This window comes from Verruconis gallopava, assembly GCF_000836295.1.
Source record: "Verruconis gallopava strain CBS 43764 unplaced genomic scaffold supercont1.4, whole genome shotgun sequence".
NCBI classification, from domain to species: Eukaryota; Fungi; Ascomycota; class Dothideomycetes; order Venturiales; family Sympoventuriaceae; genus Verruconis; species Verruconis gallopava.
The window spans coordinates 349,113-365,817 of NW_015622140.1; the positions used below are offsets into that span (position 1 = coordinate 349,113).

The 16,705-nt window shown below is 51.1% G+C and overlaps 7 protein-coding genes across 8 annotated transcripts; 3 read left to right on the forward strand and 4 right to left on the reverse strand.

Moving 5' to 3' along the window:
• Positions 1 to 413: 413 nt before the first annotated feature.
• PV09_01544 (uncharacterized protein) lies at positions 414 to 2,211 on the reverse strand. The gene is made up of 5 exons (XM_016354449.1): positions 2,071 to 2,211; positions 1,850 to 1,975; positions 1,754 to 1,796; positions 1,360 to 1,700; positions 414 to 1,308 (listed from the first exon to the last, which is right to left on the reverse strand). Exons 2-5 carry the CDS (start codon positions 1,910 to 1,912, stop codon positions 682 to 684), a joined length of 1,074 nt encoding a protein of 357 aa, XP_016217461.1. The 5' UTR covers positions 1,913 to 1,975; positions 2,071 to 2,211; the 3' UTR covers positions 414 to 681.
• A 99-nt stretch (positions 2,212 to 2,310) lies between these two features.
• On the reverse strand, positions 2,311 to 4,850 carry PV09_01545. 2 transcript variants are annotated; one of them, XM_016354451.1, is made up of 7 exons: positions 4,661 to 4,850; positions 4,483 to 4,602; positions 4,284 to 4,324; positions 4,133 to 4,230; positions 3,433 to 4,081; positions 2,791 to 3,377; positions 2,311 to 2,737 (listed from the first exon to the last, which is right to left on the reverse strand). In XM_016354451.1, the coding sequence occupies exons 2-7, from the start codon at positions 4,527 to 4,529 to the stop codon at positions 2,714 to 2,716; spliced, it is 1,446 nt and encodes a 481-aa protein (XP_016217463.1). In that variant the 5' UTR covers positions 4,530 to 4,602; positions 4,661 to 4,850; the 3' UTR covers positions 2,311 to 2,713. The 2 variants fall into 2 exon arrangements, with proteins under 2 accessions (XP_016217463.1, XP_016217462.1); XM_016354450.1 differs by having other exon boundaries at positions 4,483 to 4,850.
• On the forward strand, positions 4,832 to 6,891 carry PV09_01546 (60S ribosomal protein L3). The gene is made up of 8 exons (XM_016354452.1): positions 4,832 to 5,068; positions 5,189 to 5,225; positions 5,282 to 5,309; positions 5,366 to 5,415; positions 5,469 to 5,606; positions 5,660 to 5,893; positions 5,946 to 6,354; positions 6,412 to 6,891. The coding sequence occupies exons 1-8, from the start codon at positions 5,042 to 5,044 to the stop codon at positions 6,662 to 6,664; spliced, it is 1,176 nt and encodes a 391-aa protein (XP_016217464.1). The 5' UTR covers positions 4,832 to 5,041; the 3' UTR covers positions 6,665 to 6,891.
• A 604-nt stretch (positions 6,892 to 7,495) lies between these two features.
• On the forward strand, positions 7,496 to 10,394 carry PV09_01547 (succinate dehydrogenase [ubiquinone] flavoprotein subunit 2, mitochondrial). Its single transcript, XM_016354453.1, has 6 exons — positions 7,496 to 7,651; positions 7,822 to 7,963; positions 8,015 to 8,165; positions 8,229 to 8,393; positions 8,447 to 9,670; positions 9,770 to 10,394. Exons 1-6 carry the CDS (start codon positions 7,607 to 7,609, stop codon positions 9,987 to 9,989), a joined length of 1,947 nt encoding a protein of 648 aa, XP_016217465.1. The 5' UTR covers positions 7,496 to 7,606; the 3' UTR covers positions 9,990 to 10,394.
• On the reverse strand, positions 10,190 to 12,953 carry PV09_01548 (uncharacterized protein). Its single transcript, XM_016354454.1, has 2 exons — positions 11,723 to 12,953; positions 10,190 to 11,662 (listed from the first exon to the last, which is right to left on the reverse strand). The coding sequence occupies exons 1-2, from the start codon at positions 12,695 to 12,697 to the stop codon at positions 10,472 to 10,474; spliced, it is 2,166 nt and encodes a 721-aa protein (XP_016217466.1). The 5' UTR covers positions 12,698 to 12,953; the 3' UTR covers positions 10,190 to 10,471.
• Positions 12,954 to 13,055: 102 nt separating this feature from the next.
• On the forward strand, positions 13,056 to 14,086 carry PV09_01549 (uncharacterized protein). Its single transcript, XM_016354455.1, has 3 exons — positions 13,056 to 13,232; positions 13,315 to 13,519; positions 13,594 to 14,086. The coding sequence occupies exons 1-3, from the start codon at positions 13,218 to 13,220 to the stop codon at positions 13,659 to 13,661; spliced, it is 288 nt and encodes a 95-aa protein (XP_016217467.1). The 5' UTR covers positions 13,056 to 13,217; the 3' UTR covers positions 13,662 to 14,086.
• On the reverse strand, positions 13,792 to 16,679 carry PV09_01550 (uncharacterized protein). Its single transcript, XM_016354456.1, has 2 exons — positions 14,536 to 16,679; positions 13,792 to 14,460 (listed from the first exon to the last, which is right to left on the reverse strand). Exons 1-2 carry the CDS (start codon positions 16,415 to 16,417, stop codon positions 14,042 to 14,044), a joined length of 2,301 nt encoding a protein of 766 aa, XP_016217468.1. The 5' UTR covers positions 16,418 to 16,679; the 3' UTR covers positions 13,792 to 14,041.
• Positions 16,680 to 16,705: the final 26 nt, after the last annotated feature.

A 16,705-nucleotide genomic window follows, 5' to 3' on the forward strand; every position in this document is an offset into this window, starting at 1 on the left:
GCGCTAACTCTGACTTAATTCGCAACTTGAGGCCTTGTAGATCGATTGCTGGTCTAAATTCGTGCTTTGATCTACCTTGGTTTTCTGCCTTTTTCAATTTGTGTACTCTTTTACTCGTCGCAATCGCAGATACGTATACTTTTTGAGGTGACAAAGAACTATGACTGCGTAGCCCCATTCTATGGGCACGGTTTTCTATTTCAGGTCGTCTGATTATTCCATCAAATCGATTCCAAAGACGTTTTGTCCAAAAAAGATCATTCTTGCTTCCAGAAGACAAGCTTGCTGGTCACAAGGATATCAAAGCCCTTGATAACTCAAATTCTCTTGCTTCAAATGTAGAAATTGGTCTGTATAATCGTAGAAGTCACTGGGCATGCCTCTCAGAGTACAACCAATTGACCACGGATAGTTAATTATCGATTTCTTCATCGATTGTGCAAGTTTTGCTTATCAATGAGCAGGGGATATTGACCTGTCCTATTATACATTTGAATCACGAATTCAAAATAACCAGATGACACGACTCTTGACTGTGGTAATATTTCTGTTGGAGCTCGATATCAGAACTTGTCTTTACCCGATCTCCACCTCATAGTTTTCCTCATGATCTTGGTGAAAGGCCCAAATGGCAAGTCCAAACCCGAGTTAACGGTGGGATTGTTTGGCTCTCTTGACAATCTAGCTCTTTTTCTTGTCTCCATTTGCATTGCCATTCTGTTGATATATCGTCTGCACTTTCTGCCGGCGCTTGATGCCCACAGTGGTCTCCCAGCCATACAAGGCGCCCGAACCAAACACAAGCGCAGCACCTGTTATCATCTTAGCACTCATTGGGTTTCCAAATAGCCAGACGCTCAGCATGAAGCTGACAAGCTTTCTGACATTGAGGACAATAGTCACTGTAACAGCGGATGACTTCGCCCCAAGAAGATTAACGCCTGTGATGCAGAGAAGTTGCGTGATTGAGTTGACTGCCAACATGAATATGGAGCGCGGTACCTTTGCTAGCCAGGACTGCAGTACAAGAGGTACGGACGACGCGAAGACAGGCGGGACGAGCATGGGCGGCGAATTCTGTAAACGCACGAATTGCGACCGAAGCGTAGCAGATAACGGCAAAAAAAGCGGCAAGCTGATAAAATGGCTATAGAAGAGATTCTCATCCCAGTGCTTGCCGTGCTCTGCATACACGTCTTGAACGTAGACTCCCATATAGGAAGAAAGCAGCTGTGCGACGAGTAGGATCAGGAGCCCAAGTCCAAACCAAATACCAGTATCGACGCCTTCCGTTTTCAAAGGCTTTCCCTAAAGATTCGATCAGCAAAAACTTTGTAGGGAGCGATCATGGGAATTCACCTTTGACTCTACATCCGCCCAGGCGCTGATCATGACGCCCAGGGTAAGCAAAACGACAGAAACAATCTGCAGCTGCGAATATCGTTTCCCGCGCAACCAGCCGGCTGCCATGGTAGTCACGCTTCCGAAACTTCGTAGGATGATGTGTACAGGCACGCCAATGTTGAAGGCAAAAGCCCAATTGTTGAGCATGTTGACGGTGAAGAACATGGCGGCGCTGGAGAAAAGCTTGCGGAGTGGAATCTTGGTAGGCTTCAAAAAGGATGGCAGATTGAGTGAACGCTGGCTGTTGTAAGTGAAAAGAGTGACCAGAATGAACTGCATGAGCGTGATGAGAAGACCTGGGAATCGATGATCAGACTCTGCATCCTTCAGAAATCTGGTTCCTACGTACCACTGTCCGGCTCATGCTTTAGGACAGCTTCAAGCGCGTAAACCTAGAATGATGTTCAGCGGGATGGTGCTTTGCGGATCAAAGGTCCAGGCCTACATTCGAGCAGCAGCCTCCAAAAATCAAAGCGGTTATGCCTACCGGCACCAGCGCGTCTAGCATCTTGCTTGGTTCTCTATCAGGATTGAAAGCTGAGTTTTACATGTACACACATCGGAAATCGATCTAACGCCGCCGACATCAGTCGATCGAAGCTGCTGCTAGGGGTGGGTGGTGCGTAGGACGCAATCTGGTCCAAAAATAGATGGGCATTGACTTACGAATCAAGAGGAATATTTTACAATGCTACTACTAGAACAACAACAACATTGATATGGACTGTATTTATGCGCCACCAAGGGCCATGCGCGTTGATGTGATGCTTGTTATTACAATGGCTGATGTGGCCGATTAGATTGATGTGCAGGAGACTAGCCCCTGTTCCATGTTGGGCAGGTGCATGCAGTTCGTGGCTCAAAGGCTATATATACCGCAGAAACTCGATATGGCTGTCAACGCTAAAATTCACAAAATACTTATCCCGAGCTAAAATCAAGCGAATACACGGAATTTTTGAGCACAAAGACATGGCCCTCTTGGACGCATGCCGTACTGCATTCGGCTACAGAGAGGAGGCAAATCCTCAAAACCAAGATTAAGCTCCGCTATTCTACATCCTTCCCTTCGTTTGCTACACGTCGACGGATTTGCGCGTTAACTCCACGCCCCACACTCTGCCGCTTGCTCATCAGATAGCCAGATAGTCATCCTAACCTCGGTCTATCACTACGATACGGTTGTCTGTTCGCCACTTTGTGCTGCGAAGGTCAATACGCGATGTGCTGCCGTCGATGAGAAGTAAAGAAAACGCCTCTCCATGGGATTGGTTTGTCTTGCCAGGAACAATGCAAAGTGCCGTGCAGTCTATAGTGCAGAGAAGACGAAAAGCTGGAAAATAATCAGTACCTTGTCAGTTGACATTACTGCGGAATTATCCTTACGTTATTAGTTGCGGCTATCGCTATACTATCCTCGAACGGATGCCAGCTCATATGTAGTATCTTCTTATTGAAATCAATCTGATCTGCGTCAGTTTCCTTGCGCATTCGTTGGCCTGGTCCGACTGAGGCGGGACTTCCTGCTCTTGAATTCGCCTTCTTGCCAGTTGATCCAGTTGGGCTCGATGCAGAGTTCATCGGTGTCGGTATGCCAACCTTCTTTGCCTTGAAGGCTGATTTGTCTGCCTGTAGAACCACTTCAGTGTCCTTTTCTGGATCCGATGGATAGATCATAAAATTGTTGTTGTATGAGCCTGTCATGACGTTCTTAGCATCGCCAGAGAACACAACCTCAAACTTGTCGAAAATGCTGTCATTCTCATATGTGTCGCACAGTCTAGGTCTCAGATGCTCATGGATGGGTATTGTCTTGATAGGCTGCCGTTCCATATTGACATCCCAGATCTTAACTGTCAGGTAGTCTCGGGAAAGGATATAACGACCATCGTGGGAGAATCGGACGTCAGAAATTGAGGAAATGATTTCGGAGAAGAAAGATCGAGATTGCGGGTCTTCCTCCTGCTCGAATTCTGCGCGAGTAATTAACACTTGAAAGAAGTGCTTGTGAAACGAGACATGACGTACGTTTTGCATGCTGATCGCAGAGAGCGCTTTCTCTCATGTCTGCAAGCTTAATTGTACCCTTAGAGCTTGCGTACATAAACCAGTTGCAGCTCAATGGATGGAACTCTGCGGCAGTTATGACTTCCGTCAGCTCTTCCATGTTCGCGGGCTTTATGTCAACAATATTGAAGCTCTGGTCCTGAATGTTGAGATTCCAGAGGTTAATCCGAAGATCGTCGCTACTAATAAAGGTCTCGCCATCACTGTTGACAGAGATGCTATTGATGTGGTACGCATGGGCGTTAGCATATGTCTTTTTTGGCACTGCTGCTACAACGGTGTCATGGTGCGTCATTCGAGGCAGCTTCAGGTCAGCAGCGGATCGGAAATTCACGTTTGGGTTTCGAACGGGTCCACCACCGCCTGGAACGCCTGCTGGAGTCAACTCATGTGATAAGTTGTTTTCCGCCACAACCTTCAAGGACTTCTCAAAGACCTTCCACAGTTTGATTGTCTTGTCATTTGTCGAAAGGAGATAGTGCGATGCATTTTGCCGTCGACACCATTTGATCTTGTTTATCTTCTCTTCTATTTCCAGAGACTTGAGGTAATCAAATTCTGGCTCGTGGGACTGAAACTCGGTATGGAACTTGTATTCGCAAGTTTTTTTCTGTTCTATTGTTGAGTACACGGCGGAATCGGTGCTTTTTGTTGTACCTACCGTTTCATTTCTTTCGAAGAGAACAACCCTACCGCCTTTGTCACCAGTGGCGAGGTAATTACCGGTCTGATCAAACTCTACAGTGGATATTATGTCGGCTGCCAACCCAGTTAGCTGAGGTACAAAATGGGGGATATACACTCTTGCAGACCCTCTGTTATGTCCTCGACGTCGCCTTTGTCACCGAAGCACCTGGTCCATAGTCAGCCATAGTTTAGATTTTGAAGTGTGCGTGGGCCATTTGCTGTCAGTCGTCACGATCTGAAGACAGGAAGAACTTTGGCTTGCGAAGAGAGTAGCCAGTGCATTTGTCACGCGACAGCCAAAGGTGCATGGAGGGTCAGGCATACTGGGTAAATTTCCAAGTGGTCGGGCTGGGCTCAACCATGTCCGACATGTTGCGATCAATTTCGCACTATAAGAGCTTCCAAATGGACTTAAGATGCTTTATGACAGCTAAGAGTAACAATCTTACGCAAGATTAGGAGTTGTTCGAGCTGTTAACAGGTGCGCAATTTGGAGACGGACTTTGGTGCCACGACCGGCCGAGTATGTAATGCACTGGGAGTACAAGGTGGTTGGAGCTCTCGTGATCGTCGGTCTCGAGCGAAAGAACGGCGTGCGGCGGGTGCAATGACGAGGTAATACCTATGGGATGTGACGGCTCGAGATGACTTTCACTCGGCTCTTTGGACGTGGGCTGGGCAGAGTGCAGCCGCGATTTGTGACGCTTTCACTCTTGGTCAGTCGCTGCTTGCAGTTGACGTCGAGGATGCCTCAGGTGTCAAACCCACAGCATCTCAGGCTGCCATTTTTCGTGCGCACTACACCGAAAATCCACAAACCTCACGAAATTTCTAGTGCTGCTTGATCACCACACTTTGCACAGCGACACGCCTACAATTCAAAATGTCGCACCGCAAGTTCGAGGCTCCAGTACGTTGACCATCCCAGCCATTGGTTTCTTCTTGAAATTTGTCGCGAAATTTCAAGACAGCTGCCAAACTCTACCCGTGCATGCGAGCTTGACGACAAGAGTACTAACGCCCAATGTAGCGCCATGGCTCGCTCGCCTTCTTGCCTAGGAAGCGAGGTAAGAAAGAAGAAACATGGTGGTATCCGAGTACAAGAGATTGACGGGAATTACAGCTGCCAGACATCGAGGAAAGGTCAAGAGGTATGAGAGAGCGTGTTGTGTTGAAAGCCGGGCCATGAGATTAACACATTCTTTAGCTTCCCCAAGGATGATAAGAAGAAGCCTCCTCACCTCACAGCTGCTATGGGTATGGAATAATTCGCACAATACATACAGACACAGCGCCTGACCTTAGCACAGGTTACAAGGCTGGAATGACCACCATTGTGCGTGACCTCGACCGACCAGGCGCCAAGCTGCACAAGAAGGAGATTGTTGAGGCTGTGACTGTCGTTGACACTCCACCAATGATTGTTGTCGGCCTTGTTGGCTACATCGGTCAGTGTGGATAATCTTTGTGGCTCAATGATTGGGAGACTAATGTCCAGCAGAGACTCCTCGTGGCCTGCGATCGCTGACTACTGTCTGGGCTGAGCACCTGAGCGATGAGCTCAAGCGTCGCTTCTACAAGAACTGGTACAAGAGCAAGAAGAAGGCCTTCACCCGCTACGCCAAGAAGCATGCCGAGAGCAAGGGTACATCGATCACCCGTGAACTCGAACGCATCAAGAAGTACTGCACTGTCGTCCGTGTTCTTGCCCACACTCAAATTAGCAAGACTCCTTGTATGTCTATGAATGTCTCATGAAGATTGATTTTGTGCTGATGACCATACAGTGAAGCAGAAGAAGGCACACCTTATGGAGATCCAGGTCAACGGCGGTGAAGTTCCGGCTAAGGTTGACTTCGCCTACGGCCTTTTCGAGAAGCCAGTCGAGATTGGCTCGATCTTCGAACAGGATGAGATGATTGATGTCATCGCCGTCACCAAGGGCCACGGTTTCAATGGTGTCACTGCTCGTTGGGGCACCAAGAAGCTGCCTCGCAAGACGCACAAGGGTCTCCGCAAGGTCGCTTGTATCGGTGCATGGCATCCGTCCCACGTCCAGTGGACCGTCGCTCGTGCTGGTCAAATGGGCTACCACCACCGTACCTCGGTCAACCACAAGATCTACCGCATTGGCAAGGGCGATGACGAGGGCAATGCCTCGACCGAGTTTGATGTGTCCAAGAAGACAATTACACCGTAAGTCGTACTTCTCTTTCATTTAATCTGTTTCAGACACACGCTAACGTGCACAAGCATGGGTGGCTTCGTGCGATATGGTGAAGTCAAGAACGACTTCCTCCTGATCAAGGGCTCAGTACCGGGCGTTAAGAAGCGGGTCTTGACTTTGCGTAAGTCGATGTTCACACACACCAAGAGAAGCGCCCTGGAGAAGATCGAACTCAAGTGGATCGACACATCGTCCAAGTTCGGTCATGGTGCATACCAAACCCCGGCAGAGAAGAAGCAGTTCATGGGCACACTCAAGAAGGACTTGGTTGCAGCATAGACAAGGGAAAGCACTCTTCTTCGTCTTTTCTTACGTGGGAAAATGTGATTCGCAAGATGGGAATATCCGGGGTCGTCTTCTTTGCATGGCGTTTATCATCCTCATCATCACCCAATGCTCGAGATAGGGGCAGCATAGCGAGAGTCACAAAACTGACATGCAGCTGGCTATGTGCTTGATGCTGAACATGTAAATCCAATCGTACGCTCTGTCTACGTCTCTCCACATCGTGTCACATGATCCGTATTTTAATGTGGGCCCTTTGGCCAGTCCCATGTCGTCTTCTTCGAGTGGAGCCGCGCTTGTACACGAGACCGAAAGAGCAGAGCAGGCGTCATTGAACGATACGCAGATGCCGCAAAGCCAATGGGAAGGCATGAATGCCCAGCAGATGACAGAAACAGGAGGTTCTGCTGATCGGCTCGCGTGCGAGCAAAATGATTTAGGCGGCTCTTCGCGATCGTCATGAACGATGAGCGTGTCGCCGACATCCAGGTGGAAAAATGCCGAGGGCGAATCAGAGCGCGCGAATTGTTCATCCGGCCAGTCCTCGACGGCGTCGTGCATCCAGCTTCAAGGCTGCGCGCCCGGTAGAAATTCAGAGAACAGTAGAAAAAACCCAAGGTGCACGCAGCCGATGCACCGTTGCCAAATGCATTGCCAGGCACGGGCACCTGGCAGGAGGATGTAGGCTGCTCGAACAGAGGGGCGCTTGGGACGGGGTTTGCTGGGCTGGCGTGGGCAGGCGAGTTGCTGCAGCCATCACCCGAGGGCCATCGGCGGATTCGGACTACCCGTTGTGCAAAGCAAAGTGTGTGTCGTCTGGCCTGCCAATTATTGACGCTAGCGATACTTCTGCTCTGAACACCAACCTTTCCTCATAATTCCGCCCATCTACACCACACCTCACCTTTGTTTCTGTCCTGTGCAGCCCCCGCGAAGATGGCTTCTGTGGGCTTGCGCCGGATAGCTCTCCCTTCACGCCAGGTGAGTCTCTCCTTCTCCGCAATGGCCGCCCGGTGCTTCTCGCAATGGTGGCGCTTCTTTCCTGACCGTGGCCGCCCGCAGCTCCCGGAAGTCCATTGTTTCTCGACGTCTTCTGCCGTCCAATTGTGGTTGGCGACGCCTTGCTGATCATTTACTGATGACTGGTGCAGCTTTCGAGAGCTGTGCGGACACCATCGCGACAGTTCACTCAGAGCCACCGCCTGGCAAAGATCATAACCAGTCAACCGCTACGAGCCAAAGAGGCCCAAACGTCCGGCTCGCATTCGTATCCGGTCATCGATCATGAATACGGTGTGCAGCTTCAACCGCAATCTTGATAGAAGCTCTCCTGACGTTTTGTAGATGCCATTGTCGTAGGAGCGGGCGGCTCCGGTCTTCGAGCTGCCTTCGGTCTGGCAGAGGCCGGCTTCAACACCGCCTGCATATCAAAGCTCTTCCCTACTCGATCGCACACTGTCGCTGCGCAGGGCGGCATCAATGCCGCTCTGGGAAAGTGAGTCGACCCTGTATTGATGATTTTGACATGCGACGTGGCTAACCACGGCGAAAACAATAGCATGCACGAAGACGACTGGCGATGGCACATGTATGATACTGTCAAAGGCTCGGATTGGCTGGGAGACCAAGACGCTATCCATTACATGACCCGAGAGGCGCCTCGTTCTGTCATCGAGCTTGAGAACTACGGTTGCCCCTTCTCGCGTACCGAGGACGGCAGAATGTGCGCATCTTCCCCGCGTTTGAATCTCTAGCTTTGTGCTCACCATGAAACAGCTACCAGCGAGCCTTCGGGGGTCAGTCACAAAAGTACGGAAAGGGTGGTCAAGCGTACCGATGCTGCGCCGCCGCTGACAGAACTGGCCACGCTCTGCTTCATACTCTCTATGGTCAATCGCTTCGCCACAACACCAAGTACTTTATCGAGTTCTTCGCTACCGATTTGATCATGGAGGATGGCGTCTGCAAAGGTGTTATCGCCTACAACCAGGAGGACGGCACTCTGCACAGATTTAAGGCCCAGAACACCGTCCTTGCCACCGGTGGCTACGGTCGTGCCTACTTCAGCTGCACATCTGCCCACACTTGCACAGGTGATGGTATGGCCATGGTCGCTCGTGCTGGTCTTCCCAACCAGGATCTTGAGTTTGTTCAGTTCCACCCAACCGGTATCTATGGCGCTGGGTGCTTGATTACGGAAGGCTCTCGTGGTGAGGGTGGATACCTCATCAACTCTGAGGGTGAACGCTTCATGGAACGATACGCTCCAACGGCTAAGGACCTTGCCTCTCGCGACGTCGTTTCTCGCTCAATGACCATGGAAATTCGTGAGGGACGTGGTGTAGGCCCAGAAAAGGACCACATCTACCTCCAGCTTAGCCACTTGCCACCAGAGGTCCTCCACGACCGCCTGCCAGGTATCTCTGAGACGGCAGCTATCTTCGCAGGTGTCGATGTCCGGAAGCAGCCCATCCCTGTTCTGCCAACCGTTCATTACAACATGGGTGGCATTCCAACCAAGTACACTGGTGAAGTCCTCACCGTCGACAAGGACGGCAAGGATCAGGTCGTGCCGGGATTGTTTGCCTGCGGCGAGGCTGCTTGCGTGTCCGTCCATGGTGCCAATCGTCTTGGTGCTAACTCGTTGCTTGACCTCATCGTGTTCGGCCGTGCTGTTTCGCACACCATCCGCGACAACTTCAAACCAGGCTACAAGCACGAGGAGCTTTCGCCCGATGCCGGTGCCGAGAGTATTCGCGTCATTGATGAGTTGCGTACTGCAGATGGTCCGAAGAGCACGGCCGAGATTCGTCTCGCCATGCAGAAGGTCATGCAGACCGATGTCAGCGTGTTCAGAACTCAGGAATCGCTTGACGAGGGTGTCAGGAGGATCCATGAGGTCGACAAGTCATTCAGCCAGGTTGGAACCAAGGACAGAAGTATGATCTGGAACTCGGATCTCGTCGAGACACTCGAGCTTAGGAACTTGTTGACATGCGCGTACGTATTTACTTTTCATTTTGCTTGTGATTACCTGCCCCATTTCCAAGTCATACCTCAAGCACAGGATGTAAGGAAGATGCTAACTGGAGTGCGAAGTGTTCAAACCGCTGAGGCTGCGGCCAACCGAAAGGAATCACGTGGAGCTCACGCTCGCGAGGATTACCCCGAGCGCGACGACGAGAACTGGATGAAGCACACTCTGACATGGCAGAAGAAGCCGCATGACAAGGTCGACATCGGATACCGTGCCGTGACGATGCACACCCTTGACGAGGCCGAATGCAAGTCTGTGCCACCGTTCAAGAGAACTTACTAAGCTGAGCATATGTGCATGCTTCGTTCGCTCATCTTTCTCTAGGTACATTCAGTGTAGTATAAAGCATCACCTTGTTGTTATCGTCTCTCTGATCGTCAGATTTGTGTCTCTTTTGGAAATTGGTTCTGTGACGGCTGAGAAGGGAAAAAAATGATGAGCAGGTGCACTTTACAATAAGTGTACGTGTGCGTGTGTGTAGAAAATGTTGAATGCAGTGTGGACATCCCCGTACGCGTGCCCGTGATCCGCTTTGAATTTCTCGACAGTAGAATCCAAGAACGTTTCCGGCACAATGTGTCACGCTGATGGAATGTTTGTCACCCTGAGAGCCACAGTAAAATATATGTACAAGAAACGAGGGCATTTTTCCACAGGCGAGAGAAAAGAAAATTGGGTATTCGCGTTAATACGAAGAGTATAGACGACTGGGGGAGAGACATGCGCTTTGCGACACGCTCTACCCCATCCAGGCACAGGACAAGCTACCTACCAAAGCCGTTAACCGTAGGCGCCTTCACACCAGTACCCAGTTCCTTCGCGGCGCCCTGCTGGGCCTCCGCCCTCGCAACAACCTTCTTCACTCCGGTCCACTCTTCCGCCCTTGCGCCCTCTGTTCCGCCGAGCTCGTTGCCCACCTCAAACACGGTGACCACGCCGTCCAAGCCTCCCACAGCAATCTTCTTCCCGTCGTTCTGCTCCCACGCGCATCTGTTCAAGCTGCGCTTCTTCCACATTCCAAGACCGCCCGCGGACGAGACCGCGTTCGGGTGCTCCGTAGGCGTCACGTGCGCAATGGGGATCTCATGGTCTGCGTTCAGGTCCCAGATCTCGAGCGCACCTGCGCCGTCGACGAGAGCGAAGACACCGGCCCTGACAGGGGACCACTTGACGTCGAACACGAGGTCCTCGCGCGAAAAGTCCAGAACGGGCGATTGAATGTGAGCCTGTCCTGATACGGCGGCGCCGCCTGTCGCCGCTGGAGGTCTCACGCGCCACAGCTTGACGCTCCAGTCCATGCTGGCTGAGAGCACGAGGTCACCGAGGTCGACAGCGCCACGCGAAGGATGGAAGTCCAAACTCATGACCGGAGCTGCGTGGCCGGCGTAGCGAATACGATTATCTATACCTGCCTTTGCACCAGCACGCTCGTATCGGTGGCACGCAAAAATCGTGCCCTCCTCTGTCCCTGCGAGGAAATAGGTCGGATCTGCGTGCGGAAAGCCCATGCAGAGTGGTGCCACATCCTCTGTCTTCGCTGGGGGCGAAGGGGCAACGAGCTCCAGGTACTCTTGAGGCTGGGCAAGCATGTCCACTGACCAGGAGCAGACTACTCCGTCGGTGGAGCAGGAGATGATGTTATTTGCATTTTGCGTGCCCACAATGTCAATACTGTAAACAGGGTGGGTGTGGCCAGAGCCGGTCAAGGGCGTCTTCTGTACAGGTGCGTGGGACTTGGAGCGCGTGTCCCAAAGGAGAACTTGGCCGCTGTAACAGCCGCCAACGATGAGGGAGGGGTGGAAAGGAGAAAACTTGGCGGTCAAGATGTCAGACGAAGCGTGGAAAATGTACTCTGGGCGCGAGGGCATATGGGCATTCCACACTTGGAGCAGGCCTGCAGGTTCGTGCGGCGCTGAAGGATTCTTCGTGTATGACGCGAGTAAGAGTTCCGGATACTGATTATTCACATGTCAGCAATTGATTCCGTGCAAAAGATGCCCGTAAAGAAGGACTACCTTTGGTGAGAAACCGATGTCGCTAATCTGTCGCTTCTTACTCCATCTTTCATCCCAGTACTGTGCAACCTGTCGAACGCGTCTGCCACGCTTTCCCCGTGTGCTGTATCCCTCGTCATCCTCGTCCAGGCTCGTCTTTCCATGAGCGTAATCAGTCAGCAGGTCATATTCCTCATCTAGCGCCCTCTCGATGACTTTCGTCGATTGATCAAGGAAGTCCTGGAAATCCCTGGAGCTGGTCACCGCATCCAACTCATCATTCGTCAGCGTTCTTGCAGGGAAACGTGCTTCATCTGATGGGAAAGCGCTCCCTGGTTGTAAAGCAGCCTTGACTTCTTCTTCAATTTCTTTCCTCAGCTCTTCTCTGATTCTTTCCTTCTCAGATTCGGACAGTGGCTGCGGTGTATGTCTACCCTCCCAGTCCTCCTCTTCGATACCAGCACCCTTTTCTTTCCGTTGCGGTTCCCACTCTTCGCTTGTCTGGATGCCTTTGTCGTATGTTACGACTTCTTTCTTCGGCGGCGCATCACTTGGTTGTTCGTAAAGACTAACCGTAGGGGCGATTCCCAGCGTTTGTGTCGCGATCGCCACATACGTCGTGCCGGAGACAATTGTTGCCCTCGAATCTCGAGCTTCCCCGGTCTCGCTTGACATACGATGCGTACTCCCTCTTCGTTCATCGCTTAGCGGCCTCGATGAGCTGACCGTGCTGGTGGGTCGACTACGACTACCTGCACGCGGTGATGCAACAGCTCCAGGAGAAGCGGCTCGGCTCTCTCCCAGGACATCGGTAAGCAATTTCTCTATGTCCCTCTGCCTCGCATCGCGGCTCGGCGTCGGATGCATTAAATCTCCATTTTCCCCTGCGCTCTGCCTCTTGCGCATCTCCTGCTCCCTTAAAGCGCGTGCTCTCCTCAACTCCTCCAGCTTAGCCTTCTTCGCCAGGATTTCCTCCTTTCGCGCCTCAGCATCCATGATGGCGGTAAGGATTAATGTGTTAGGCGACTATCGTTAGAGGAGTATGCAAACTTGGGGGAGCATATGATAGGAATCCCACGAGCGTAATGGGTGTCGAAAAGTACAGGTTGTCGTGGTAGGATCGCAGAACAAGTGCAGAGGGTTATGCCTGAACCATCAAGCGCGGAGAATGGAACTTTGAAAGCAGACAAGGTAGTATTGTTTCTCCTTCCAGGTTGTCTTCATTCTAGGTGGAGACATGGACCAGAGAAACACGTCCGGGATCAACGTACGTAGCGGCTGTAGAGTAGTGCAGGGACAGACCGCGCAAAGGGGTCCAAGCTTCGCCGAACGGGAACTTTCGCATTCAAACTGCCAACCTCTGAAGCCATCATCTCAACCCGTCAACACCACAACTTCGCATCAATTGTCTCCTCGTCCGTCTCTCGTCAGCTCGGGGACTTGTTCCAGGCCAATTGCCAGCCCATTGACACTCTTCCATCCTCTCTCCAGCCTCCCCAGCTCACATCCTCCGCAAATGTCGGGCGTTAATGTACGTTTTTCCTGCAAGCCCGGGTGGTCGGAAGAGAAGAAAGAGGACAATATCCAACCAGTACTGACACGAGCACGATCAGGTTCTGCGCTTCTCAGCGCTCGGTCTCGGCGTTCTCTACGGATTCAACCACCAGCGAAACATTACCAATGCCGATAAAGCCAAGCAAGCACAAAAGGAATACGAATCCAAGGCCAAGCTGATATCAGAGGCAAAGGCCGAGTTCCAGCGGAAAAAGAACCCGGCAAAAGCGAAAACCGAGGAGAATAAGAGTGCTGGCTTCGACTGTATGTCTGGAATCGTTACAGGAGCGGCAACTTTGTGTGCCAGAATTTTCGTGAACTAACAAACCTCATCGCAGTCACATCAAACTCATCGGGCGCCGACTTTGATTTAGAGGCCTTCCTTCATCTCAAGGATGGGCAGTAGGGTAAATCAAGAGCAAGGCTGGAAAGAAACTTGTAAGATGAAACATAGATAAGAAGACGATGGGACGGAGAGGGCTGCTATACCTGGAACAGGGCCGCGGCTGTGTGCAAACCTTCACGCGCATAGAAAGGGAAAATGAGATAGTTCTTGTATTATGACATTATCATCGTCGATAACATATTCGTCATCCGTCATCGTTCTCAACAGCATCGCCGTCGCAGCTGTCGTCGCCCTCATACCTGCGTTTCATAAAATGTTCTTTTGCAGCCTCCTGCAAATCGAGAGAGCAAAGATATCATACAGGTATCTCCAACACCTTCATGCACCTATGAACAACGATCTTTGGGGACCAAGATCACCACTTGGAACCGGTGGATACTCTAAATTAGTCGAAACTGCCGAACATTAACACCTCTGTTCTTTAAGGCGTCGAATCGCATCCGTGGATCATGATGAGTCTTTTCGCCTGTCTTTTTATTCCGAAAGCTATACCCGCCTGTCGTCCAAACACTTAGATCCGATTCATCCTCAACTATCTCCCAATCCTCCAGCGGAGGTAGTCGTGGATCGAGTACGGAGCTCTTTCCTGTTTCGATATTCACGAAGTGCGGGATTGAGAAGTTAATACCTTCCCGCACGTAGCATTGAACAATCCAAGGGTAAGGAAGAGGTCCAAGGAGAGCGTTAGCGTCAGAAAGCTCAGGAACGAAAGCATCTCCAACAAGTTTATAGGTGCCATCGTTGACGGGACGGAGTATTACGGGAGATGGATGACCTAGAAGAACGGCAACAATGTCTCCTAGCAGTCGAAATTAGCTTCAGTGAAATATGGCAGGCGATTGGGGATGTGATTAGAGAAGAAGAAGAAGCCCACCTGGTTGCGTTCCCATGGATGCTACACCGATGATGTTGTCTTCTGAAAGAAATATAGCGCGTCCCGCCCACTTGCAGTACCCGTCATATTGCCAATTGTGGGCGCCTACCAGATTATCCGCTTGCGCCGTTTCTGTGGATAACTTGTCTCTCACAAAGAACCTCTTCCACTCGTCGAGCTGAGGATAACCGACATTCGTCGTGCGACCATCCTCCTCGTCCAGACAAAGTACTCTGATGAGGTAATTGAAAAACTTCACGTCGTTCAGAAGTTCGGGGCTACGAACCCGTGCCACCCATTTTTTGCAGTACTTGGAGATGTCAACCATATTGTCGGTGCTCATGTGGTTCGGATCACCGGTTACATCGACCGTTGCGCACTCTATGCCTTCGACGATCAGCTGGTGGTGCTTGTTGTATTGCTCCACGTGCACCATGGCAGCAGAGTATCCGGACGCAAAGTGAAAAGGAAAGATGCTGCCACAAGCCAACGGACCAGACAAGCGCGGAACCCATGTGGGCGTTTGGCCCCTGTGGTCGGCCCAATGGCAGTGTTCTAGAACGTCGAGTTTCTTGGAATAATTTATCTCCGCCAAAGTAGCCTGCCTGAAAACACGGATGTGGTTGATCGAGTAATCCGGGATGATTGAGTCGACAAGACCCTTCTGGGCAATGCCCAAAACCGCATAGATTCTGTCTCTTCTATCTGTACAATATTTGCGGGAGGTACGTAACAGAAGTAGGTTTAGCGGCTGGGCTTTATTGATGCGGAAGACTAGTGATATGTTCATGGCGATTGCTCTCAACACTCGAGGCGTGTGTACTGTCAAACCCATTTTCTGGACGGCAGCTCTGAAATCTGTGATGAGCATTTCAGATGATCCGCATTTGATGATAGAGGTTGCGTCGGCGAGCACGGCTTCTTGGGCAACCCACAAACGTTCGAACCATGGCCGTCTGAGGAGGACCTCAATAGCAGTCCACGTCGAATCCGAGTATGGGATCTTTGTCTGGATGAATCCCCAACCTCTTTCCGTCGCGTCTGGCGAATTCATCTGCCAGTAGTCCGTGCAGGCTACTATCTGTTTGCCAATATAAGCCACGCTGCGCATCGCTAGCTCGCTGTCTCCAGATTCAGGACCGAGCCATATCACAACACGAGATGCCCATTGAAAGATGTCGCCCATACGCAAAACCTGTTCATTTCGCTCTTCTATGTCGTCTTGATTGATACAGATAGCGTCAACCCACATGGTCCGAGGCTCTTTTTCATCTCGGAGCTCAAGCAACGCTTCGTACAGGTTCTTACGAATTTCAATCTTGTACTGCCTTACGATAGGCTTACTTGAACTACGTGTATCGACACGCTCAACAATAATCTGCTTCGACTCACCAGGTTCTCCCCAGGTGTACGAAAGTGCCTCGTAATGAGGTTCCCTTGGTGGACGCACAGCGATGTAACTAGACTTTGGAAAGCCGGTACTCGGATGTGTCCAACTGTTCGCGCGCGCACTCGTAAAAATGTATTTCTCCGCAAACGCTTCGCGGATTTCCCATCCGCTTGGTAACGTGTCACGGATTTGCTTTAGGCTGAAGATGCCTTCATTCCAAGGCCGCTTGTCCACCCGCTCTAGGGTAACATGCTCAAGGGACACACGGATAGGAAACTGGGCTTCGTCCGGCAGGATAGTCATCAGCCGAATGTCTTTGGACATGTCATTCAGTGCATCGTATCGATACGACTTTAGTTCGTCCCAGTTGACGCTTGGATTCGAGGCTGGCGCATCACTAGAGGCCGTTGCACCTACAACCTCTCCAACAGAAAGGGACCCAGATCCTATTCCAACTGCTTTCTTGAACCTCTCACTTAGTGAGGATGACATCGTGCTTCAACAAACTAAAAAGAATTAGTTTCCAATAAGTCTGCGGAGTGCGGGGCAAAGTGTCAGGGATGGCTCAAAAAGTACGGAAGGAACTTGAACGAATAAATGCAACAGGATGTTGTAGAACGCGAAGCAAGCCCTAAGAGTACTCTTGGCTGAGCTGGCACCGGTCAACGATATTCTGAGATGAGCGACATGACAGGACATTGTGGCACTTTGATCGATCCAGTGATATTTTTGGAACGTGCGGATGATCTGTTCCACCATGCAAGCCAATACGAAGGGCAA

Bases quoted from the DNA above. Each gene is read 5' to 3' on its own strand.
- PV09_01544 (XM_016354449.1), bottom strand. From the start codon at position 1,912: ATGCTAGACGCGCTGGTGCCGGTAGGCATAACCGCTTTGATTTTTGGA. The intron at 1,797-1,849 runs GTAGGCCTGGAC...ACATCATTCTAG, and splicing joins TTGGAGGCTGCTGCTCGAAT to GTTTACGCGCTTGAAGCTGT. The intron at 1,701-1,753 runs GTACGTAGGAAC...ATCGATTCCCAG, and splicing joins AAAGCATGAGCCGGACAGTG to GTCTTCTCATCACGCTCATG.
- PV09_01545 (XM_016354451.1), bottom strand. From the start codon at position 4,529: ATGTCGGACATGGTTGAGCCCAGCCCGACCACTTGGAAATTTACCCA. The intron at 3,378-3,432 runs GTACGTCATGTC...TTACTCGCGCAG, and splicing joins CTGCGATCAGCATGCAAAAC to AATTCGAGCAGGAGGAAGAC. The intron at 2,738-2,790 runs GTAAGGATAATT...ATTATTTTCCAG, and splicing joins CGATAGCCGCAACTAATAAC to CTTTTCGTCTTCTCTGCACT.
- PV09_01546 (XM_016354452.1), top strand. From the start codon at position 5,042: ATGTCGCACCGCAAGTTCGAGGCTCCA. The intron at 5,069-5,188 runs GTACGTTGACCA...CGCCCAATGTAG, and splicing joins ACCGCAAGTTCGAGGCTCCA to CGCCATGGCTCGCTCGCCTT. The intron at 5,226-5,281 runs GTAAGAAAGAAG...CGGGAATTACAG, and splicing joins CTTCTTGCCTAGGAAGCGAG to CTGCCAGACATCGAGGAAAG.
- PV09_01547 (XM_016354453.1), top strand. From the start codon at position 7,607: ATGGCTTCTGTGGGCTTGCGCCGGATAGCTCTCCCTTCACGCCAG. The intron at 7,652-7,821 runs GTGAGTCTCTCC...TGACTGGTGCAG, and splicing joins TAGCTCTCCCTTCACGCCAG to CTTTCGAGAGCTGTGCGGAC. The intron at 7,964-8,014 runs GTGTGCAGCTTC...GACGTTTTGTAG, and splicing joins GGTCATCGATCATGAATACG to ATGCCATTGTCGTAGGAGCG.
- PV09_01548 (XM_016354454.1), bottom strand. From the start codon at position 12,697: ATGGATGCTGAGGCGCGAAAGGAGGAAATCCTGGCGAAGAAGGCTAAG. The intron at 11,663-11,722 runs GTAGTCCTTCTT...GTGAATAATCAG, and splicing joins ACATCGGTTTCTCACCAAAG to TATCCGGAACTCTTACTCGC.
- PV09_01549 (XM_016354455.1), top strand. The intron at 13,520-13,593 runs GTATGTCTGGAA...ACCTCATCGCAG, and splicing joins TAAGAGTGCTGGCTTCGACT to TCACATCAAACTCATCGGGC.
- PV09_01550 (XM_016354456.1), bottom strand. From the start codon at position 16,417: ATGTCATCCTCACTAAGTGAGAGGTTCAAGAAAGCAGTTGGAATAGGA. The intron at 14,461-14,535 runs GTGGGCTTCTTC...TTCGACTGCTAG, and splicing joins ATCCATGGGAACGCAACCAG to GAGACATTGTTGCCGTTCTT.